This window comes from Harpia harpyja, chromosome 9 (genome assembly GCF_026419915.1).
Source record: "Harpia harpyja isolate bHarHar1 chromosome 9, bHarHar1 primary haplotype, whole genome shotgun sequence".
Lineage (NCBI taxonomy): Eukaryota > Metazoa > Chordata > Aves > Accipitriformes > Accipitridae > Harpia > Harpia harpyja.
The window spans coordinates 33,006,487-33,028,503 of record NC_068948.1 but is presented as its reverse complement, the minus strand read 5'-3'; the positions used below and the strand labels follow the sequence as shown (position 1 = coordinate 33,028,503).

General features: G+C 60.3%; 2 protein-coding genes across 4 annotated transcripts in view; one reads left to right on the top strand and one right to left on the bottom strand.

The window, feature by feature from the left end:
* The window catches only part of CUX2 (cut like homeobox 2), a 68,820-nt gene extending 61,273 nt beyond the window's left edge, over window positions 1–7,547 (top strand). Inside the window, 6 exon segments of the mRNA XM_052796477.1 lie at window positions 776–1,551; window positions 2,016–2,175; window positions 2,766–3,035; window positions 3,277–3,465; window positions 3,574–3,847; window positions 4,916–7,547. Coding sequence (XP_052652437.1) covers window positions 776–1,551; window positions 2,016–2,175; window positions 2,766–3,035; window positions 3,277–3,465; window positions 3,574–3,847; window positions 4,916–5,579 — 2,333 coding nt within the window. The 3' untranslated portion in view covers window positions 5,580–7,547.
* A 1,492-nt stretch (window positions 7,548–9,039) lies between these two features.
* PHETA1 (PH domain containing endocytic trafficking adaptor 1) lies at window positions 9,040–12,096 on the bottom strand. 3 transcript variants are annotated; one of them, XM_052796480.1, is made up of 3 exons: window positions 12,021–12,096; window positions 11,454–11,681; window positions 9,040–10,978 (listed from the first exon to the last, which is right to left on the bottom strand). In XM_052796480.1, exon 3 carries the CDS (start codon window positions 10,965–10,967, stop codon window positions 10,188–10,190), a length of 780 nt encoding a protein of 259 aa, XP_052652440.1. In that variant the 5' UTR covers window positions 10,968–10,978; window positions 11,454–11,681; window positions 12,021–12,096; the 3' UTR covers window positions 9,040–10,187. The 3 variants fall into 3 exon arrangements, with proteins under 3 accessions (XP_052652440.1, XP_052652441.1, XP_052652438.1); XM_052796481.1 differs by lacking the exon at window positions 11,454–11,681 and having other exon boundaries at window positions 12,021–12,087; XM_052796478.1 differs by lacking the exon at window positions 12,021–12,096 and having other exon boundaries at window positions 11,454–11,948.
* Window positions 12,097–22,017: the final 9,921 nt, after the last annotated feature.

Here is a 22,017-nt window from a genome sequence, read left to right as displayed (position 1 = left end):
GCCAAAACACCTGCAAAACCAGTAGCATCTGGCACAGGGAATCTCTGCCTCCCCTAGGAAACCTTAGCCAGCCCCTGCCAAGCCTGGCACTCATGGCACATGTCCTGGGTGGGGTGGCACTGGGTGCCTGGCACCAGGCTAACCCCATAGCTGGGGCAAAATGGGCTTTATTTGGCATTTCTCCCACTGACATCCATAGAGATTTGGGGCGTGGTGGGAAGAAATGCTGGTAAATACTGTTAGGAACGGAAGACTCTCCATCCAGCGGTGTTTGTACCTGGGCTTTCAGAAACTTTGGACCTACTCTTTCATCCCCCTCTGCTCCAAAACAGATGATTAAATGAGGATGCGCGATCCATCTGGCACGAGGAATCATTAAAGCAGCTGCGCTCACAGTCAATTACAAGAAATGAAATACATTAAAACAGGTAGTCTGCTGAGAAAGCAGAATCCCAGAGAATTAAATTAGACAGGAACGGTGGAAAAACAGACAGGGCAAACAAACATGTTTGTCTATTGCCATCGTTGGTAATGGGATTTATTTTGCAATCGTCAAAAAAGAAGCTCGCTTTGAGCTGGGGGTGTCGCAGCTTTTGCTTTGTGGGTGCTGCTGGTCCTTCTTCTGAACTGCAGCCATGTGGGGCATCTGCCTGATGGAGAGTGCTCTGAACCAAATTGGGATAAAATCCCTTTTTTCCTGCATTTTGAATTACGGCCACATGGTAAAATGATGCATGCTGCGCCTTGGGGCTCCCCTCAGCCCTTTTCCTTGCAGGGGAACCCAAAACGCCGTCGGCGTCGCAGGCGGTGGCCAACGGGGCGGGCGGCAGCAGCTCAGAGGACGCCATCAAAAGCATCCTGGAGCAGGCACGGCGGGAGATGCAGGCACAGCAGCAGGCATTGCTGGAGATGGAGTCGGGGGGCAGCGGGCGCCCCGGGGACACGCCGCCTGCCGAGCGCTCCACGCTGGCCACCGTCAACCAGAACATTGTCCCGACCTATGTCAAGCAGGAGGAGGGGAGCGGGGCCAGCCCCGGCCCTCCCCAGACGCCTCTGGCTGTCCTCTCGCCCGCTGCCTTCGTCCAGAGCATCATCCGGAAAGTGAAGTCGGAGATCGGCGACGCTGGCTCCTACTTTGACCAGCACTGGGCATCGGAGCGGAGCCTGCTCAGCCGACCCTACACTTCCGTTTCACCTTCGCTTTCCTCCTCCTCCTCGAGCTACTCCAGCATGGCCAATGGCCGGGGCTGGCCGCGGGGTGAGCCCGGCGAGGGTGGTGCTAATGAGGATGAACTGCCGCCAGCAGACGATGAGCCCCACCGGCTGACGGAGATGAAGGCGGAGGGAGCCGGCACAGAGCCGGCGGCTGGCGGTCGTCTCTCCTACTATCCCGCCTACGTGCCACGGACCCTGAAGCCCACTGTGCCGCCGCTGACACCGGAGCAGTACGAGATGTACATGTACAGGGAGGTGGACACACTGGAGCTGACCCGGCAGGTCAAGGAGAAGTTGGCCAAGAACGGCATCTGCCAGAGGATCTTTGGAGAGAAGGTAGCAGCCTGGAGAAGGGGGGGGTCTGGTGTCCCCTCTGCTCTGCGACCCAGAGCCCGGGGCTCATTGGTGGGCTCCGCCAGCTCCTTCCAGGGTCCCCGCTCTCCCCAGTGGGTTTCCCCTTGGAGGATGCTGAGTCCTCAGGGTCTGACCCAACCCCAAGCGGTCTTCCAGTGGCCACCACCAACTGGTTGGTGGCACTTCCCACCAGGAACGCCCTGTCCCCTGTGCAGAGCCCTGTAGGGACCATCCTCCCAGCCCCCTGGGTATCCCAGAGGGACCCACCAAGGTCCCAGCACTCATGGCTGGGGCCAAGGGCTCCGGACATGCTGTGGGGCCGTGAACGCGGCAGCGGGTGGCAGCTTGCTTCGCCTCCTTCGACATGGGGACGGAGGGCAGGCAGCAGCCCGATGCTGGGGGTAGCACGCCCCAGCCCCGGTGGGTGACACCTGCGTGGTGCCTAGGTGCTGGGACTGTCCCAGGGCAGTGTGAGCGACATGCTGTCGCGGCCCAAGCCGTGGAGCAAGCTGACGCAGAAGGGTCGGGAGCCCTTCATCCGCATGCAGCTCTGGCTGACCGACCAGCTGGGCCAAGGCATCAGCCAGCAGCCGACACCCTCCCAGGGTAAGTGCCGCCACCGTCCCCGTGGTCCCCATGTGCCATCAGTGCCCCCAGCAATTCTACATCCATCCCCGCATGCTGGCACAGGGAAAGTTTGTCCTGCTCCCACTCCAGCACCAGGGAGAGGTGCCCCCACCACCGCCAGCACCCCCACCTGCACCCCAATCCTGGGAAGCTGCTTTTATCCCCCTCAACTCTGATGCATCCAACCCATTTTGAACCCCCTTAATTAGACACTTAGACAATTTAGGGCTGTTATACAGATCCTCAAATATTACTTTGTCAGAAACGAGCTTTGAAAGTCATCTAGTTTAAAAAAAAAAAAGGAAAACCACAAGAAAAATCTGTGGCTTTGTGCCTGGCATAAAGTAGTAACTGTTTTTGTCTTTATATTAGTGGTGTTTTCTCTCTTTAATTATTCCACCGGCAACTCCTGCTTTGCCGTAGCTGCCGGAGAGACTCAGCCGGCATCCCCTCTCTCCGGAGGGCAGAGCTGCAGGCATCCCCAAAATAACCTTCCTGCTCTTACCGGGTCCCTGCCACTCTCCCCTTCCGCTGATCCCCACTGACCCCTCTGCCCCGGTGTCGTGCAGCCAGCCCGGTGGAGCCCCAGCCATCCCCCTCGCCGCCCCCCAGCCCCGCCGAGCACGAGAAGGGCTGCCAGGAGCCCCTCACCCTGGCCTTGGAGAGCAGCAAGGAAAACCAGCAGCCCGAGAGCCGGTCAACACCTGCACTGGGTGGGAAGACATACCCCAACAGCCAGGGACCCGTGGGCATCCAGGAGATTGTTGCCATGTCCCCTGAGCTGGACACCTACTCCATCACCAAGAAGGTCAAGGAGGTCTTGACGGACAACAATTTAGGTGCGGACCCTCTCTCCGCCTGGGTTTACGGGAGCTGCTGGTGAGGCTGCATGGATGCATCACCCCAATTCCCGTACCCACAGCCCCCCCTCCGCCGGTTCGCTGCAGGTGCTCAGGGGGATCCCAGCACGCTGGGGAGGATGCTGGCCGGGAAGTGGGGTGCACCCGCTCTGCGGGGGGACTGTAGAACCCACCCTGCTGCTCTGCCCTGCTCTAACCACGTCTGCTTCTCCTCCGCCAGGCCAGCGGCTGTTCGGGGAGAGCATCCTGGGCCTGACGCAGGGCTCGGTGTCCGATCTCCTCTCCAGGCCCAAGCCATGGCACAAGCTGAGCCTGAAGGGGAGGGAGCCCTTCGTCCGCATGCAGCTCTGGCTCAATGACCCCCACAACGTGGAGAAGCTGCGTGACATGAAGAAGCTGGAGAAGAAAGGTGAGGGTCAGGGCGATGCAGCCTCGCCGGGTCTGGGGTGCTGGCCGAGTGGGGGGCTCCCCAGGGCTGGGGAGCGAGCGGTGCGCAGCTGGGTCTCCTCTCCTGCAGCCTACCTGAAACGTCGGTATGGGCTGATGAGCGCCGGCTCGGACAGTGAGTCCCCCAGCACCCGCTCCGAGTGTGCCAGCCCCAGCCTGCAGCCGCAGGACCTCAGCCTCCTCCAGATCAAGAAGCCGCGAGTGGTGCTGGCCCCGGAGGAGAAGGAAGCCCTGAAGAAAGCCTATCAGCTGGAGCCCTACCCCTCCCAGCAGACCATCGAGCTGCTCTCCTTCCAGCTCAACCTCAAGACCAACACCGTCATCAACTGGTTCCACAACTACAGGTAAGGGCGCTCCAGGGCTTCGGACGTCTGATTGTGCTGTGCCACCAAGGTGGTGTCACTGTTCTTCTTCCAGCCCTCCCAGTCCCTCTTGCCTAGATGGGGAGGTGCAGACCCACTCGTGGTCACTGGAGGTCCCCAGGTGCAGGACTGCAGCCGAAACACTGCATGTGCCCTGGCTGGCGGGTGATCAAGAGCTGTTGACCAGCTTGACCAAGTCATGTTGAGCATCTAAAGAGGTTACCATGCTCATGTTCACCTGCTCACCGGTGCGGGACACCGCTCACCACTGAGCAGGAGCTCCCTGTCGGGTGGAGGAAAGCCTTACGGAGGCTCCTGGAGCACAGGATCCATCCCCATAGCAGCCCAGCCCCGGGGAGCAGCACGGGCTTCATCCTCAGGCATTATTGCAGGTGGACACGTGGCTCCTGAATACTCCCCAGACCCGCACCAAGAGCTGCCTGCTTTCAGAGTCAACAGCCCAGGTGATGGGTTGTGCCCCTCCCGCTATATAAACCAGTATAAAAAGACATGTAAGTGCTCGTGTGGAGTCTGCAGAGCCTCCAACTGCCTCCAACTCCTCCTGGGCAGCATAAAGTAGATGGTCAATATTTATGGGAGCTGGCTGAGGTTTCTTGCACAAAGGCATTGTGTGGGGAGTGCGGGGCAGAGCTTGAAAAATCAGGCTTTTTAGTGGAACACTGACTAATGGGGTTTTTAAACCTGTGACCTGTCCCCTTGCGTGGTTCCAGGAAAGCCCCTCCTGGTCTCGGTAAACACAACTGCCCTAAAATAAACCTTTGAAAAATGTTATGTATTAAACAACAACAAAAAAAGGTAGTGGAAAACACTTGCAAAACTGGGTTGGTTTGGCTGCAAACAGCCCAAAGTGTTGCCAAATCCATTCCCCATGTTAAAGTGGCAGTGATTTCCCCCCCTCAAAATGTTTTAAAGGCCAGCAAGGTTGGGTGTTACCTCTCAAGCAATGTCGTCGCATTTTTCTGGCTGGACATGCTTTTTCAAGACGTGATGATCGGTGGTCACCGACCCTCTGCGGTTGTGTCCCGGCAGGTCACGGATGCGCCGGGAGATGCTGGTGGAGGGCGCGCAGGACAATGACACGGACCCGGAGCAGAGCGGTGGAGCGACCATCCCCGGACGCCGGGCCCCCCACAGCCCCGATTCGGATGCAGAGGACCGTAAACCTGTGTTCAGGGGGGGTGAGCACCCCTGCGCCGCTGCACCCGTGAAGGTGAAGGAGGAGCAGGGGGAGGCGGGCGGCTGGGGCCGCCGGCGGGACTCACGCAGCCCGGCCGGGGCAGCCGAGGGGACCGGACCTCCCCAGGAGGAGCGAGGGGCAGCCCCCCACGCTGCCGCCCCCAGCACCGGCAGCCTCCCGCGGCGGGGGGGCCGTGCCGGTGCCACCACCGGGGGACCACCACCACCACCGCCACCGCACCCTGACAGCTCCCAGTCCTCCGCGGGTTCATCCCGTTGCAGCGTGGAGGTCTCCCCAACATCACCCTCAGCGGCATCCTCACCCGGCCTCGCCGGCTCAGCCTCACCGGGGCCATCCTCTGCCGGGCCGGTCTCACCAGCGCTGCCGCCGGCTCCCGGCCCCCGGCTCAGCACCAGCGTCCAGCGGCGCCATGAAAAGATGGCCAACCTCAACAACATCATCCACCGCCTGGAGCGGGCCGCCAACCGCGAGGAGGCCCTCGAGTGGGAGTTCTGAGCGCCCCCCCCGCCGCCCTAAATATATATATACACACCCACATATATATATATATTTTGTTAAATGCAGCACGCGCCGAGAGGCGGCAGGCAGCCAGCGCCACGGAGGGGAGCGCCCGTGGAAAGGGGGGGGGCCCCGCTTACGAAGCTGCCCCCCCCAGCTTTGTTTTAAATGTGAAAAACTGGGAACAATTTTAGAAAAGAAAAGAAAAAACAAAAAATATTTATAGACCTCTTTTAGATATTTTAATAAAAGGATACTTTGGAATTTATTAACAGCTTAAGCTGCTTTGATATTAAAGATAGCTATAAAATCAAGATGATGTAGCAGTCGTGTCATTAAATGTACACTGAAGTCTTGTAGTTTGCCACTGGATGAGATTAAAAAAAAACAAACAAAAAAACCCACAGAAAAGACTTATTGAGCAAAGCCATCAAGAAGCACTATAAGACTGACCAAATTTAATAAACTTTTGCTGAGCGGTTTCCACCTCTGTCTGTAAGACACTGCATCGCTTCTGCCCCAGCCAGAGACTGCGTCATAGTCCCTGAAGACTCTAAAGCGAAAAACCTTGATGCCATCGAGTATGTATTTAGTTCTGGTGGTTTATGTTTTTTGAAACCTTTGTAACACAGAATGTCCCGTGCGGTTGTATATGTTGTAGAAATGTCTGCAATAGCCTTCTGGAACAAGATGTAGCATGGTCCGAACGCCGTCCCTCGCGCTTCCTCCATCTGGCAACCGGTGGCAGCCCCAATGCAGCACAGTGCGGCTCCTGCCATCTCCCAAAGAAAGAGAAAAAATAATGCAAAAGCAAAGAAAGCAACCTGTGCTTGCAATTTTGGGAGCAAGATGGGAAGAGAGGTACCCAGGTGTGATGCTCAGGGATGGCTCCAGCTCGCTGGGGATGGACATCCATGGGATCCCGATTTCCTGCGCTCTGCCATCATCCATCTGGGAAAGAAAAACAGATGGAGCCTCCAAGCTCTGCCCCTGGGGCACCAGTGCTTGGGGATGAGCACCCAGAAATCATGACCCGCCGGCTCGCAGGGGGCTGAACCCTGCTCAGGGCTGCTCCCAGCATCACAGCCAACTCTTGCGGCTGAAGCACTTTTTTTAGGGGGAGCGCCTGGGCAGGAGGAGCATCCCCTCGCCATGGCCATGTCCCCAGGCAGTGGCTGCCGGTGAAGCCGGGACAAGCCTTGGGGTATCGTGCCAAGCTCCTGCCTGAATTGGGCAAGCTCAGACCTGAATTGGGCAAAACACCATCAAGCTTTGGCTTTCCAGGGCTGACCCGGTCCAAAGGTGCAGGAGCGCGGCGGTGGCACCATCCCGGCGTGCTCCCTGCCGCCTCCCTGACCCCACCGCTGCCAGCCAGCCTCTGCTAACAAAATGCCTTTAAATGACACAAGGTGGACTGGCTGGGCTGCTCTGCCCTGTCCCCTGCCCACACAGCATCAGCCATCACCCACCAAGGCCACCACTGTCAGGAGGGCTCCCCTGCTAGGCTCCGAGGCTATGCATTGACTAATTTTCCACTGTATACATTTTTATCAGAATAGAAGGTATTTTTATATTTGGGTGGTAGTCAGTGAGCGATGCTAAAAGCGGCTTTGCGAAGGCACGGCTCTCCTTGCCCACCTAACCTGCCCCAGCGAGCCCCAGCTTGCCCACAGCTGCTCTTTTCCCTGCCACCATGCTGCAGAAGGTCGAGGCACGACCATTGACTGCTCTTCTCCATCATGTGCTAGCGGGAGCTTTAGTGGAACGGGATTCGAGGAAGCACTTAGGATAGTCTTGAACACAGCAATCCTGTTGTATTAAAGCTAGCGGGACATACCTGTCACGTTTTTTGTTAGGCTCATGTACTGTACTTCAAAAGTTTCTATGAGATCGATGAACTTTGTTTAACAATTTTGGAAGGAACAAGTTCTGTAAAGAGCCACTAAATACAGAAGTTGGTTACGACTCTGGCCTTGGGGTGTGTTTTGTCCAGAGGTGGTTGGGACGGGCACCTGGGTTGATCTTGGCTCATTTCGAAGTCACAGCCTTGCTTTGGGTTTATGGCAAGAGCTCCCACTGCCATAAACATCTCCCGGTGACTGGGGGGAAAAAAAGAGGGTGTTAAATGGGGTTAGTCCAGCTCAGGGTGCAATCCTGCCCCGTGAAGGTCCTGTGCTCATCCCTGGTACAGGTTTGCTCCTGCTCCCGGGATAACTCGGCATCCTCTGGTGTGAGGTTCGGCTCGGCATTGCCTGATGGTGCCACACCCCGGCACGGCTCTTCTTCAGAGCCGGCCATTGCCGGGCAAGTTTGCAGCTTCCGACATGAGGCAGGGGTGTTTGCGTTTGATGAATTAATAAATCCATATGTTGCGTATCTGTTTAAGCTTGTTTGTCGGCTAACATGTTGGGAAGGATTTATTTTTAATGAATATCTGAACGACTGGAGATGCTGGGTCAGCTGCCATGGAAACCAGAATCTTCCTCTGCAGCCGACTGATGGGTCCACATTAACCACCTGGATGCTGCGGGTATAGCTGCACCCCGGCTGCCCTTGGCGGCACCGCTCCGAATGCTGGAACCCGTAGCAGGGTGCTGTGCCAGACCAGGAGCAGGTCTTCACGCTCTGCAGTGCTCTTGGCGAGCAAGTGACCCTGGCTGGCTTCGTGCCTCAGTTTCCCCAAGGGGCGTCCCCCCCCAACCCGCTGCAAGACCCGGCGTTAGCAAGAAGCTGGAGACGTTCATGCAGGTGGGATGTCGTGGGCAGGGACACGGGGTCAGGGTGGCCACTTCCACAAGGACAGGGTCCCCAGTCCCTGCGTAGCACCAACACCAGCCCCGGCAAGGGACAGATATTTTGTCCCTGGCTCAGAACCCTTGGCTGAGGGCTGGGGATGTCCCACCAAGGGCACAGGGCCACCTGACCGGGGGCACCCAAACCGGGGTGGCATCAGGCAGTGCTGCCTGTAACCCCGGGTTTGGAGGGATGGTTGTAACACCCCATCAAGCCTATAACACACCAGCAACTCGCACCGGGGCACCTAGTGCCATTTCCACCAGTGAAACTGTGGGAGGGTTGTGCTCCCAGTCAGTCTCCCAGCTCTTTTCCAATGCCCAAATCCCTGTGTTGGTCACCTGTGCCTGGCTGTTCAAGCTGTCACAGAAGGCAGAAGCGTGCTGTCCCTGCCGTGGGACCACCCAAGTGCTGTGTGTCCTGGTGTCCCCAGGGTGGCACCATCTCATCTCAGCATCTCATCTCATCTCATCCCATCCCTGTGGGCAGATGTGGGGCTCCAGGGCACTGCGAGACCCTGGCATTGGCTGTGTCCCATTCGGGTGATACCATCTCTGCCTGGCCTCACGGACATGGTGGGGACAGGAAGGGGATTAAAATGGAGGATTAATTCCCACCTGGGCCCCCTCCCCAGGGGCTTAAAGGCACAAATGAGAACCCAGGCCAGGACAGAATTTCTGAAACAACTTTTATTGTAGCAAAATCTTGTGCCCGTCCCAAGGGGGCAAAGGGAGCTGGAGCCACCCAGCCCAAACCCGGGGCACCCTGACTGTTCCTCCCCACCTCCAGCCAACAGCTTTAGTGTCGATATAAACTAAACGGGGAAATAAAAGAGCAACACCGACATGAGACACCGGCTTCACTCCAGTTCAGCACATGAATCATTCGACACCCTCCGTTGCTGACACATACATTCCTGTTTGCCACCACAAGTGATGCTTCCCCTTAGCAAGCTGGCCTGGGGATGATGCCCTGCCCCAAAATATCTACCCAGCAAGGCGATGCCCGCAGCCACTGCATTCCCGTCGGGTCTGCCCCCCCTCCATGCATTCACCAGCCAGGCTGCAAGCAGCGATCGTCCCATGCAAAATGTCCGGGGCTGGATGTCACCAGCTCCCCAGGCAGCCGTGGTGCACGGTGCTGCTGCCATTAAGGAAGGGCTGCACTCACTGATATTTTCATTTTCAAACCACATCCTGCTGGAGCAGAGGGATCTGGCAGAGCTCAGCCGACCTCAGCCAGTCACTTGTGCCAAGCAGGGAGAGCAAGGCGGTGCAGGCTCCCCAGCTGTGAAACACTCACACGGGAGCTTGGGGTGGGGGGTGAGATCCCATCAAAATCCTCCTCCAAAAGCATTGTCAGTGCATGATCCCACTGCAAGAGCATCAAGAGGCCCCACCAGACACAGAGCAGTGGTCGATTCCCAGGAGGCATCAGCCAGCAAGTGGTTCGTAGCTTGCTTGTACTGGGTGGACCACCCTGCACCCACACCCGGGCATGGCCGGTGGGGTGCACCCGCTGCCTGGCATGAGATGCCCGAGAGCCTGGCAGCCCCAAAAGCCCGCAGCTTTCACGCTTGGCTGGCGGCACGCTGAGCCCAGCTGCCATCGGTGCTGGACTGGCATTTTGCCGTCACGGAGCAGCACTGCTGTCCCTCCGTGTTGGGCCCTTGGTGGCACCATCAGCAGGTGTCCATCACCGCCACAGAGAGGGCTGCACATCCCGGGGTGAGGAGGGGACCAAGGCAGCACCAAGGATGATCACCTCCTCCTGGCCACAGGTCCTGGCAGGTCCCCAGGGCTCTGCTGCCTCTCAGGGCCGGGGGCCACGCCGCCTCTCCAGCCAGTCCTGCCGCAGCCGGGCCACCTCCTGGCCGTACCGCTCATGGAGCCGGCAGAAGGTGGATGGGCTCTCCGCTGCAGCCACCCCAGTGCCGCCTGCCTCGCTGCTTGATGCCCGCCTGCGCGGCGGCAGTGGTGGCAGCCGCGGGTTCCCCTCGCTATCGTGCCCGCTGCAGCCAGACGTGTTGGGTGGCAGGTCTGCTCCTGGCACGTTGTTCCACACTGCGCAACCGTTCTCCTTCGGCATGACAGTGGGCAGAGCCGGCAGCCGCTCCGGCCACGGCTCTGGCCCCGAGGGCTTTGGCTTCCAGGAGCTGGGTGACCCCCGGCAGCCCCCGCATCCACTGGCTGGCCCCCAGCGCATCTCCTCCAGCTGCTTCTCCAGCTCCCGCACCACCAGGCGCATGTAGTCGAAACTGGCTCGTGAGAGTGACTTCACCCACGACTCCATGGCGGCCTGGCTCTCGGCTGCCAGCACGTAGGTACGAGACTTGGTGCCACCAAAGCGGATGGCGAACGCGAATTCCTCAGCTGAATCGCAGAGCTCCACGGTGCAACCCTCCAGCACGATGACGCCCACTGGCTCCCGGCTCTCCCGCTCCTCGAAGTAAAAGAGCATGTTGCCCTTCAGCACGAACCAGCGGCGATGGTACGCCGTGTGCCGCTCACCGCGCTTATAGAGGAAGCCGGCGTTGTCAGCCGGGGAGTCGCACGTGGCATAAAAGGCCAGGCTTCGCTCGTTCAGCTTCATGGCTCCACGCCCTGTGGGGACAGAGGGTGCTCAGCCACCCGCCGGCACACGGAGGATGGGTGCACCTTAATTGCACGGTAATAAGCCGTTGGCTTTTTGTTCTCGGCAGCACTGGCCTTGGCACCCAGGAAATGAAGCCAGTGAATAAACAGCCCCGTGATAGCCGGGCATAACCCTGCTCCCAGCCAAGATGCTGCGTCCAGTGGGTGCCGGGTGGGTTGGGGCTCCCCGGGAAGGGGGTTTTGGCCCAGCTGAGTGTTTTCCTACAGAGGAGCCCCAAGCAGGGCTCATCCCGGTGCCCCACGTCACCTGGCACAGGTGACCTTACCACCGGCGCCGCGTTTGCCCTGTGTCGCAGCGCTCCTCCCCGCGGCATACAGGGAGGGTTTATGGCCTGCGCCGCAGATCCGGCTGCCGCTCCGGAGAGCCGTGGCCACGAACCCTGGCACCTGGGCAAGGCCACCTCTCCCCTTGGCCCCTACTCACCAGTGGCCTCGCTGTGCCAGGCTTTCTGCCTGCCTGCACTCTGCCTCTAGCTCCGGTCTCCGGTGGCTGCCAGCATCAGCGATGCATGGGTGGCCGTGGGGGCCGTGGGATCGCTGGGTCTGGGGTCGGTCGGTCTAAGGGGGCCCTGGGGGCTGGCACCCCGATGTCCCCACTCCGGCCGCTGGCTCTGGCACCGAAACGCCTGCGGGTTTCACGCGTCACCCCAGCCTGCGGAGCACAAGGCGGACGTGGGCCAGGATTATTATTTTCCTATTAAGACACATCGCAGGGTTCAAGGAGATGAGATGGGGGCTCTCGGGGCGCCCCTGGCCGGGGGGGGGGGGGAACAGCGGGGACCCCTTTCTCCCAGGCAGCTCGGGGACCTCTTTGGGGTGCCCAAAGTCTTGGGGACGTTTGGGAGCGGGGGAGCCGCCCTCCCCCCGGCACCGGCCGACCCCGCTCCGGCTGGGCTCCCGCCCGCTCAGCCCCGCACCGCTGCGCTCCCCCCACCCCCCACCCCAGCCCCGGCCCCCGCTCCCGGCCCCGTTCCCGTTCCCGCACGGCCACCTTTGTCCTCGGCTCCCCGCCGCCCCGGCTCGGCTCGGCTCGGCCCGGCCCGGCCCCGGCGGGCGGAGCCCTGCTCCCGCCCGGCTCCTCCTCCACCACCGCCCCTCACCGCGGCTCGGGGCGGCCCGGCGGGGGAGGCGCGTTGGGGAGGTTTGGGAGGGCCCTTCGCCTGGCTGAGAAACCGCTCCGGAGCTCGGCCCCGGTGCTGGGAGGTCCTGGCTCGGCCCGAGCCCTCGGCGGGTCAAACCTCTGGGCACCGGGGCCGAGCTCTGGGCAGCGGCGAGGAGAGATGGGAGCGCGGATCCGGGGAGTGCAGGGGGACACGCACGTCCGTGAATGCATGCATGGATGTGTGCGTGGATGTATGCATGGCTGCATGTGTGGACGTATGCATGGATGTAGGCGTGGATGTACACACGGATGTACACATGGACATATGCATGGATGTACGCATGGGTGGGAAACCTGGGAGCTTGGTGCTGAAAGTGGCTGCACAACATTGAATTTTTGAGTCAGGCTGTTGGGGCAGAGGGTGGGTGCCAGGAGCATCTGGCAGGGAACAGGCAGCGGTCGATGGATGGGGTGGACGGTACAAGCCCAGCAGGGAGGGCTGGAGATGAAGGCGGCAGGGCAGAGTTTGGTCCTGCATGGGTGGGAGATGCTACAAGGGACCATGCTGCAAGTCCTGGCTGCTCTCCTGGGCTTTCAGCCATGTCCTTGTGAGAGGCTGGGCCAAAGCAGCTGGGGAAGGGGTCTCTGCCTTAGGTCAGAGGGAAAGACAGAGCTGAGGCAGGAGCCGAGTGGCCTGGATGGGCGTCCAGGGGAAGGTGACAACTGGTACAAGGAGCTAGAAAGCAGGGGGTGACAAGCCGTTAGCCAGGCACTGGAGCTGCTGGGTGTTGTGCAATCATGTGGGCAGAGATCGCGGCCCCCTCACTCCTTCCTGACCACGGAAGCTGCATGGCACTCGAGTCACTGATGCACTCTCAGCCCAGTGGCCAGCACTTGCCGCATCCGGGCCAGGGGTGAGCAGGTCCAGTGGTGCTGAGCACTGGGGCCGGGGCTGGATTTCCTGCTCCTGGTACCCATGTCCCAGGGCAACCATAAACCTTTTGGCTGGGAGAAGTGTCCAGGCTAACTTCTGCTCCTGGTTGGCCTTCCACGCTGAAAGTGTCACCAGCCCGAGGACCACCTACCTCGGCAGTGCTGCTGTTCTCACCATGTCCCAATAAATACCAGCATCAAGGATTTGCTCTCCTTAGCACTGTCCCTTTCCTCCAGTTTCTTCGTTCACTGCTTGGCTGCACAGCAACGTGTATATTTTAGCAAATGAGGCGTTGGTGCTCATTTTGCAGGCCCCCAACTAAGAAATCCTGCCATCGGTGACCTCTGCTGCAACCGCCACTGCCCACAGGTCGTGGTCCTCACTGCCCCCCCCCCATAGGTGCCCCCACCACCCTACACAGCTGCTTGGGGCTTTGCAATCTTCTGCTCGTGGCAGTGGTTTTCATTTCACAGGGTTTTCCCTATCACTTGCAGACTTTCTCTTTCAGACTATAAAAAGGAATTTAAACCAGCACTAAAGCCATCTGGGCTTTATCTTCCCTCCTGAGCGGCGTGGCTCTGTTCAAGGCCACTGGTGGGAAATCTCGTGTCTTTCTGCGCCGCTTATCTCCCTGCCTTGCTGAGAGGTGCCCTTTCACACGGCAAGATTAGGAGGGGGAAGGACCACGGGGAGAAGCAATAGCTTTATTAGACCAGCTGGGGTAATTGAAAAAAAAACAGCCATGCACCTGGCTCTGCCTTCCTTTGCTGGGACTCCAAAACCCCGGCTGCTTCTTGCGGCTTCATCAGCTGCTTTAGCAGAGGTTGTTCCTGCACCACAGCCGCTTCCTGGGGAGCTCTTCCAAAACTGCATTGGAGAATCACCCCAATTCCTCAAAAACCACCAGCAAAATTCCCCCTTGGGTTTTTCCTTCCCATTGGATGTCTCTTGGGACGGTTGCATGTCGCTACACAGGCTCCAGCACTTCCCCTTCTGGGTGGCCCCGTGATATTTTCCCTGTTGTCCCCTCGTGGCAAGGAGCCCACAGCCTGTGCCTCGGTTTCCCCTGCCGGGCCTTGCTGGGAAAGGTGGGAAAAATGAATTCCCATGCCGAGCTGGCTTGATGGCAGAGAAAACAGAGAGGAAAAGGGTCTGAAATGAGGCAAGGGGCTGCCAGGCGCCATTTGGGACGTGGGCTGCCCTTGGCCTCCGCTTCCTTCTGCTCCCATGACTGGTGACTTGGCAGCGCGGTTACGCAGCGGCGGGTGCTCGACGGCTCAGCGAGGTGAGCTGGGGAGCTTTGAGTCACCACCAGTGCTGGCTCAGCGGGGCCCTCCTGGAAATCTGGGGGTGCTGGGGGGGGGGGGTGTACCGAGGGGCTGCTGGTAATCCCCAGCTGGCACACAGAGAAAGGGTGCGGGTCTCCATCGTGACCAGTAACGAATGGTCCCCAGGGATCCCAAATGGCCGCAGAAGCTGTGTCCTGGGGTTTAAGGCGAACAAGTTGGGACCGTCCCAGAATTCCCAATGTGGGTCTGGCGTGACCCTCCACGGCGCAGTTCGGGGTGCGGGCACCCCTGTCCTGCTCCGGGCCCACGCGAGATTCACCGGCCCACGCAGGTCTCCAGCCTGGCAGCCCGGGGGGTCGGGCCCGGGTGGGGCTGCTCTGCCTCGGCTCCCCGTCCCCGTCGTCCCCCGTCGTCCCCCCCCCCGCGCCGGAGGCGGTGTGCAGTGCGGCGGGTGCCCGGGAGAGGGCAGCGGGAGCCCAGGGACGGCTGCGGGCAGCGCGGCGGGGCGATCCGGGCTCGGCGAGGCTGCGTGGGGCAGCCAGCCCGTGGGGCACCCCCTCCATCACCACCCAGTCCATCCCACCCAGTCTATCACCACCCTGCCCATCACCACCCCGCCCATCACCATCTGCCCATCACCAACTTGCCCATCACCACCCAGTCCATCACCAACCTGCCCATCACCATCCAGCCCATCACCACCCAGTCCTCTGAAGAGGCACATCAAAGCCAGGCTGAGATTTTTGGGGTGGGAATTGCCAGCTCAGCACAGACCCCCATAGCCAAGCATTTCCAGATGTCAGGGATCCGGGGGCCCCTCTGGGCAGAGAGGGGGGACCCTCACCTCACTGTGGGATGGCAGAGGTCACCCGCAGCTGATCACCTCCCACCGGGGGAAATGCAGATGTGCCACTTGCAAACCACCCCACGCATCCTGAAAACAAAGTAGGCCAGAGTGCGGGAGTTGAAAAGAGATGTGGGAAGGACAGTTGGAAGCTGATTAAGGCTTTTACAGCAGAAGAAAGCAGCAATGGTTAAAAATTGAGCCCGGTGCAGAGAGGAAGGGCAGCGGCAGGGTGTGTGTGTGTGTGCGTGTACAAGGGCATCTGCGCAGCTCTGCATAAACAAACAGAAAAAGCAGAAGTCAGTGATAGTGAATTAGCAGTTAGGGACTGTAGAAAATCCATACAGGAAGCAAAACAAAAGAGAAATCTCAGGCCACGGGGGCTGAGGACGCTGAGAGCGTGCTTTTGAAACAGATGAAGCTCATAAAGGAAAGTGTGCAACAGCTGTGAGCTGGGACTGCCACCCGTGGGAAGGAGGGCAGGCACCAGGCTCTGCTGACCGCTCATCCGTGCTCAGAAAAAAAGCCAGAAGGTGCAATTATGCATAAAGCAACAGCAGGAGGAATTAAAAAGCAGCTTTTAAGGTAAGATTTTTTCACATTAGCCACTCCCTGCGACTTCCCTGTGGGGTTTGGGGAGGGCTGGTTGGTTGCAGAGTCTCCTGGACCCCTGAAGCAGGCAATGCCCAAGGGGAGCGTGGGGTTATAGCCCTGCAAGAAAGCCCAAATCTGGTCCCGGGGCGTTGGTGAGGCTGGAGGGGAGGCAGTGGGGCTGTGTCCACACTGGCAGCAGCCCAGGGCCGTGGTCTGGGGATGGCCAGCCCCAGGGCACTGCACCAGCAGGGGGGTTCCTGTTTCAGTCTTTTCCTTGTCAGAAGGGAATGGACTGGGAATGGATGGGGTGAGTGATCGGGGTGTATTTTAAAGCATCACCTAGGATGGAGCCCACTGGTGGTGGCACACAGATGCTGGTTCACAAGCAGCTCAGCATGCCTCAGCCCGCTATCCAAGGGCAAAATCCCGCAGCTTCCACCTTCCCAACACCCACAAATCGATCGCGTGGTGTCTGTAAAATCCCAGCTGCCACTCCCCTGGGTTTCCTGGGCTTGGTGTGCTGGGCGAGTGCCAGCCCCCGGGCAGGGCTGCTCTGCTGCTGCTCTTCCATGCCCGGTGCGAGTGGCACTTGCATGGGGGTCTGTGGGGCAAGGAGAGCCCCTCCATCCCTGACACTGCTGCTGCTCAGGGAGGACGAGGCCCCGGAGGAGCTCTTGGGACAGCTGGTGATGCAGGTGGGAGATGTCCATGGGCCAGATATGATGGTACAGACCACAAACCAGCCCTTTCCCAGAAAAAGGTGCAGTGAAATTTATTGTCCTCCCAATTCCCATGGCTTGCAGGGTGGGTGGCTGCAGCTCTGCCATGCAGCCCTTGTTCCCCTGGAATGGGATGGCGGCAGGATGGCCGCAGGATGGCCGAGCCTGGCCCGTGTACACCCACCCCGATCCCGAGCCCTGCTTGGGACCGAAGGGACACTGTGACCGCTCTGTCACGGCTGAAGCCCTTGCCTACAGTGCGGAACAACTCTGGGCCCTGTGGGCAGATCAGCTCCCGCCGGGCATGGGCAGTGCCCCGCAGTGCTTTTAGCAGCAAGATAATTTCCTCCACCAAAAGGCAGAGAAAAATTATGAGAAATGGGGTTTGAGACGGCATCTTGCCCACCGTTGCCACTGCAGACGTCGCTTGGGTCCCAGCCTGTGGAGCCGTAGGAGGACGCAGCGCGGCAGGGACAGGAAAGCAGGGTGTTCTCCTGCCCACATCCCCTCCTGAGCCCCCAAACGACCCCGTGCCCGGGCTCCCTCCCGATCCCCGGGGAGCAGGAACCAGGCTGGAGCCGGGGGGGGGGGGCAGTGCAGTGCCCGGACACCCCCAAATCCACAGGGAAAAAATTGTAAAACTCATAAAAAACTAAAAAAAACCCTCCCCAAACCCAAAATAAAACCAACCCCCACGAGCGCAGCCGGCCTGTTTATGCCGCTGCCTCCGCGGGCGCGGATGCGATAAGATAAAGGCACCGGCGGGGAGGGGCGGCGCGGAGCTGTGCGCACCCGCGGAGCTGCCGGCGGTGCCCGGAGGGACGGACGGAGCGACGGACGGACAGACAGCCAGCCAGACGGAGCGGCCCCTCCGCTCCGCTCCGCTCCGCCCCCCCCCCGCGCAGCCTCCGCCCTCGGCCGCCCCGCTCCGCTTTACATAACTCGCCCGGGGCCGGGGTCCGCGCCCCGCGCCGCCGCGGCTCCGCTCGGCGGAAATGCGGAGCCACTTGTCCCGGTTTCCTGCCTGAACCGAGAGCCGTACCGACCCGTGCGCCCCGTCCCGCCCGTCCCGTCCCGTCCCGTTCCCGGCCGTTCCGCCGCGTTCCACCATGGGCGAGCGGCAGCCGGACGCCTTCTCCTGCAGGTAACTGCGGGCGCGCAGCGGGACCGAGCTGGGCTGGACCGAACCGGGTCGGGATAGGGGCCGGGATGGGCGTCCCCGGGAAGCGGTTGCTGCAAAGTGAAAGTGCCGCCGCCGCCGGCGGGGTCCGGCCGGGTGCGGGGGGGAGGCAGCGCGGCGGCCGCTCCTCCTGCCGCAGCCCCCCCCCTCCCCGGAGCCCCGGGCGCGGACCCTCTCCCCCCTCCCCGCGGAGCCCCAGCGCCCCCGCTCCGGGAGCGCGATCCCCCGCCTCTGCCAGCTCCGAGCCCTCGGACGTCTCGCCACCACCGCCCAACCCCCCCCACACCCCTTTTTTGCGGGGGGACGCTCTTATCCCGGGCCCCTTCCTCTGGCTCCTGCTTTCCAGGAGCTGGGGTCACCCGCGGCGACCCCTGTCCTCCCAGCACCCGTTTCCCCCGTGGGTACTCCCTGTCCCAGGGGCCCTGTTCCCCTGTGGGTGGCCCCATCTTCCTAGCACTCCAGAGCACCCCCTCTTTGGGATCCCTGTCCCCCTCAAGGTCCCCCCATTTCCCAGCAGCCCTGTCCCGGGGACCCCTGATCCAGGGGTGCAGCATGCACGGAGCCAGCCCTGCCCCTCTCCTCCGCCTGCCCCCAGCCCCCGCAGCCCCTGCCATGGGGCTGGCCCCTTTTGGAGGGCACAGAACCCCCTGGGGTGATGCCCATCTGCCCCAGCCCCCGTTGTGGGGTGCTGCCCTGCCCGTGGGGACCATGCCCTGCCTGCCAGCCCCGCTGCCCCCTTCTCCTCTGCCCCCGTGCCTGCTGTGAGTGCCAAGCGGAGGTGCCAGCTGGAGCCTGCCAAGCGGCTCCTCTGGCTTTCTGCTCCCTGCGGACTTTGTTGGCTCACAGGCGCTGCCCGGCTTGGCAAGAACGGGGGGCTCGGAGCACGAGGCCGATGCACCAGCAGGCAGCATCCTGGCGGCCTCCCCGTGCTCTGCCAGCATGCCCAGTCCCACTCGTGCCAAGTCCCAGTGGGGTCACCCGCAGAGAACCTGGACCTGCTGGATCCCACAGCGGCAATAACACAGTCATTGCTGCCCAGGCTGGGATTTACTGTCAAGGAAACAGGGATGAGTTGTCGAGCTGCAATTTCAATATTGTTGTTGCAAATTGATTCAAGATGTGCTGGAGTCGTGGGCTGGTGGCCTGGGGACTTTTTGGGTTGCTGCGCTTAGGTAGGAAAAGCAGCTGGAGGAAGAGGTGGCCAGCGTGGGGACCTGGCGCTGTCTGCTCTCGCGTGTCCCTGTCTGCTGTTGGGCTTTGCTGGCAGGTTATGGGGATTGGAGTTTAAAGGCCCATGAAATTACTGGCAGGTTTCACTTTGACTTGTTTGGGACTAGATCAATACCTCGGATTTCTTTTTAACTTGCTTTTTGTGCAGGAGAGCCTTGTCCCTGTGCATTCCTGCCACCCCCAGTACTGCTTTTATTTTCTCCTTTATCTTTACGTCTTTATTGCCTCTGAAAAGATCCATTTTGGTTTCGCCGGAGCCCCCAGGGCAGGGGGTCTGCCAGCACTGTGTATCATGCCGGAGAGTTTGGGGTGCAAGTGCCAGTGGCTTTTGAGGGGTCTTACGTCCTCCTCGCCCAGAGCAAACCCTCCACACCCACGGGGCTGCCAGGGACTGACCCTGGCACTGCAAAGACGTCAGGACAAATCCCAGCGGGTGAGATGAAGTGAAAGTGCAAGAGCTTGGCGCTGACGGGGTTTGTGGTACTGCCAGCGCTGCCGCGGCTCGGCGAGGAGGAAGGGCCGAATCCAGCCCTGGGGAAACCGCTGTGGCAGGGACGGAGAGCCAGGTTGGCGGGGAGCTGAGCTGCCGGCTGCTCCCCCTTGTCCCCATGGGCAAAGCCAGGGACCCCCAGCCGGCTGCTCCCCCAGAAACACTCCGTGTGCCCGGCTTCTCCCACGCCTACACCGCAGCAATTCATTTCATGCAACAAAACAAACCCTGTCGAAAGAGGCCACCCAGCTGCCGGGCTTTTCCCCGCAGGTGGTGGGTGTAGGAGAGGATGATGGTGTAAACTGGGCTGCAGGGTTCCAGATGCCACGGTGATGGGCACTTGGGTGAACGGGAGCAGGCAGAAGGTTTCTGGGGAGCTGGGCTGGCCACAGCGGCTCGTCCTGGTGAGCTCCTGCGGGCCAAGCAAGTGTGGAGCTTGCGTTTGGCCCGAGAAGGGTTTGGAATAGGCTGTCTCCATACTGTGTCTCCCGGTGGAGTGATCAGGGGAAGCCAAACGGGTGGATTTCCCCTGGATTTAAAGTGCCATAACATCGCCTGTGTCCCCAGAGGTCTGCGGCACTGCTCAGCCCACGCAAAGCCGTAGATTAAGGCCAGCTCTGGCTTCTAATATAGCAAGTTGTGTAGTGCCAGGCGGTCAAATGAGAGGGGAGTGTATGTCCTGCGAGAAAGTGGGGATAGGAGAGCAAAATCAGCCTCCCCAAAACTCCTGGCTTTTAACCCGATTTCCTAAGAAAACAGTCTGTGTGTGGGATCTCTCCAACGTGCTCCTCTATTGCTTTTTGATTTGTCTGTTTGGTTTAGCCAAAGGAGAGAGGGAAGGTCCTGAGACACCCTGGGGTTCTCCAGCTTGTGTGGAAACAGCTGGTGGGTCGCAGGGAGCGACGGTGCTGTGCCATCACCCTCTATGAGACCCCAGAGAATCCACACTGCCACAGGGGGCTGCTCCCAGAGAGAAGAGCTGGGCAGTGCCAGGCAGCTTCTGCTGTGGATTGTGCTGGTCTGACGCGCAAATGGCCTTGGCTGTTTTATAGTGATGCTGTAAATATGTGGGTGCTGTTTTGGGGGGTGATAGGGGCCCTGTCGCCCTCCTTGCCTCTCGTGGAGTCCCCATGTTGCTCTGGGTGTCTGGGCTGGGGCTTTCTGTTCTGCTCAGGGGTAAATCAGCAATATTTACCCCACTGGTGAAAACAGGCTGCTGGAAGGGAGAAGAGGCTCGGCTTGAAGGGCAGCAATAAAATTTCATGGGGCTTTCCGTGAGCATGGAGTCGGGACTGCTTTCCGTGGCTGTGCTCGCTCTGCAGCAAGCGTGCCCAGGGCAGGCGATGTGCCGTGAACATGTCGTGTTGTGACCCAGCTTGGAGGAGAGGGTGAAACTGCGGTGCTCGCTCCCCGCACCCCCCCCTCCTTATCCCACATCCAGAGGCTGCAGCCAGACCCTTTCCCACCTCTCCCCCTGCACCAGCCCCTCCGGCCTTGCTGAGTGTCTGCATCTCTGTGCCCACCCCCAAATGGCTGCCCCGCACTGCTTGTCCCCCTGTGTGCTCTCAACCCAGGGTTGCATCCAGCCAGTCTTCCAGCATCCGCCACCATGGTCCCCGGGGGATTGGGATGCAGAGAGGGGCTGCACTGGCACCATCCTGGGGGGATGCTCGGCACCACCCAGCCCTTGTGAACCCACCCTGGGTGGGCTGGATCCCCCGGGGACCCGCATCCCCCCCGACTCCCCCGGGGACCTGCATCCCCCTGAGCCCCCCACACCGGATACTCTCCCATTGAAAAGTGCTGTTCATTGTAACCCGGCCTTTTATAGCTGCCTCGCAAGCGGGCTGCGGGGCTGTGCCAAGAAAGGCTGCTGCCGGCTCAGAATAGCTCTTTTCATGGAGGACATCCTGGGAAGGAACAATGTTCCCGCTCTTGGGATTGTGGGAACTTTGTATTTCTGCCACTCGGGAAGCTGGAAGCTGCGGGACCGGCGAGGGCGTCTCCCAGCCCCTCGCTTTGCTCCCTCCTGAAAATAGTCCTGGGGGTGAATTTTGAATAGCCTCATGCTTATAAAAGGGAGCTGAAAATGCCGCCGGCCACTTGTCCTCCGGTTGGGGAACAGTTGTTTCTGGGAGAGCTGGCACACAAATCAAATTTCCTATTTACATTGCTGGCATGCATTTTCCTGGCGTGGAGAGTCATGGCAAAGAGTTGGGACCGGTTTCATTTTCGGATCGCGGTGCACTGGCTGCGCTGCTCATGCTCCAGGGCTGCCTGTGCACGCACGCGTGTGTGAGCAGGGCTTGCTCGGCGCAGGGCACAGCGACATGGTCTCTGCTCCGGAACGTTTCCCTTCGAGGCCGGATTTGCAGCGCTGGGTGCTGGCGGGTGCCCTTCCCGTGCAGCTGCAGCCCCCTGCGTGGCTGTTCTGTGGTGGCTCCCGGCATCGCCCTGGTGCCGCTTGGTGCTGCCGGCTCTTCTGGCTGCAATTAAACAACAAATGCATTTAATGGGATTTTTTGTTACCACAAAGGCAGAAATAACCCACTGCCGGATCCAACCCGTGGGTTACTGTCCCAGCCGATGCCGGCACCCGCTACCGC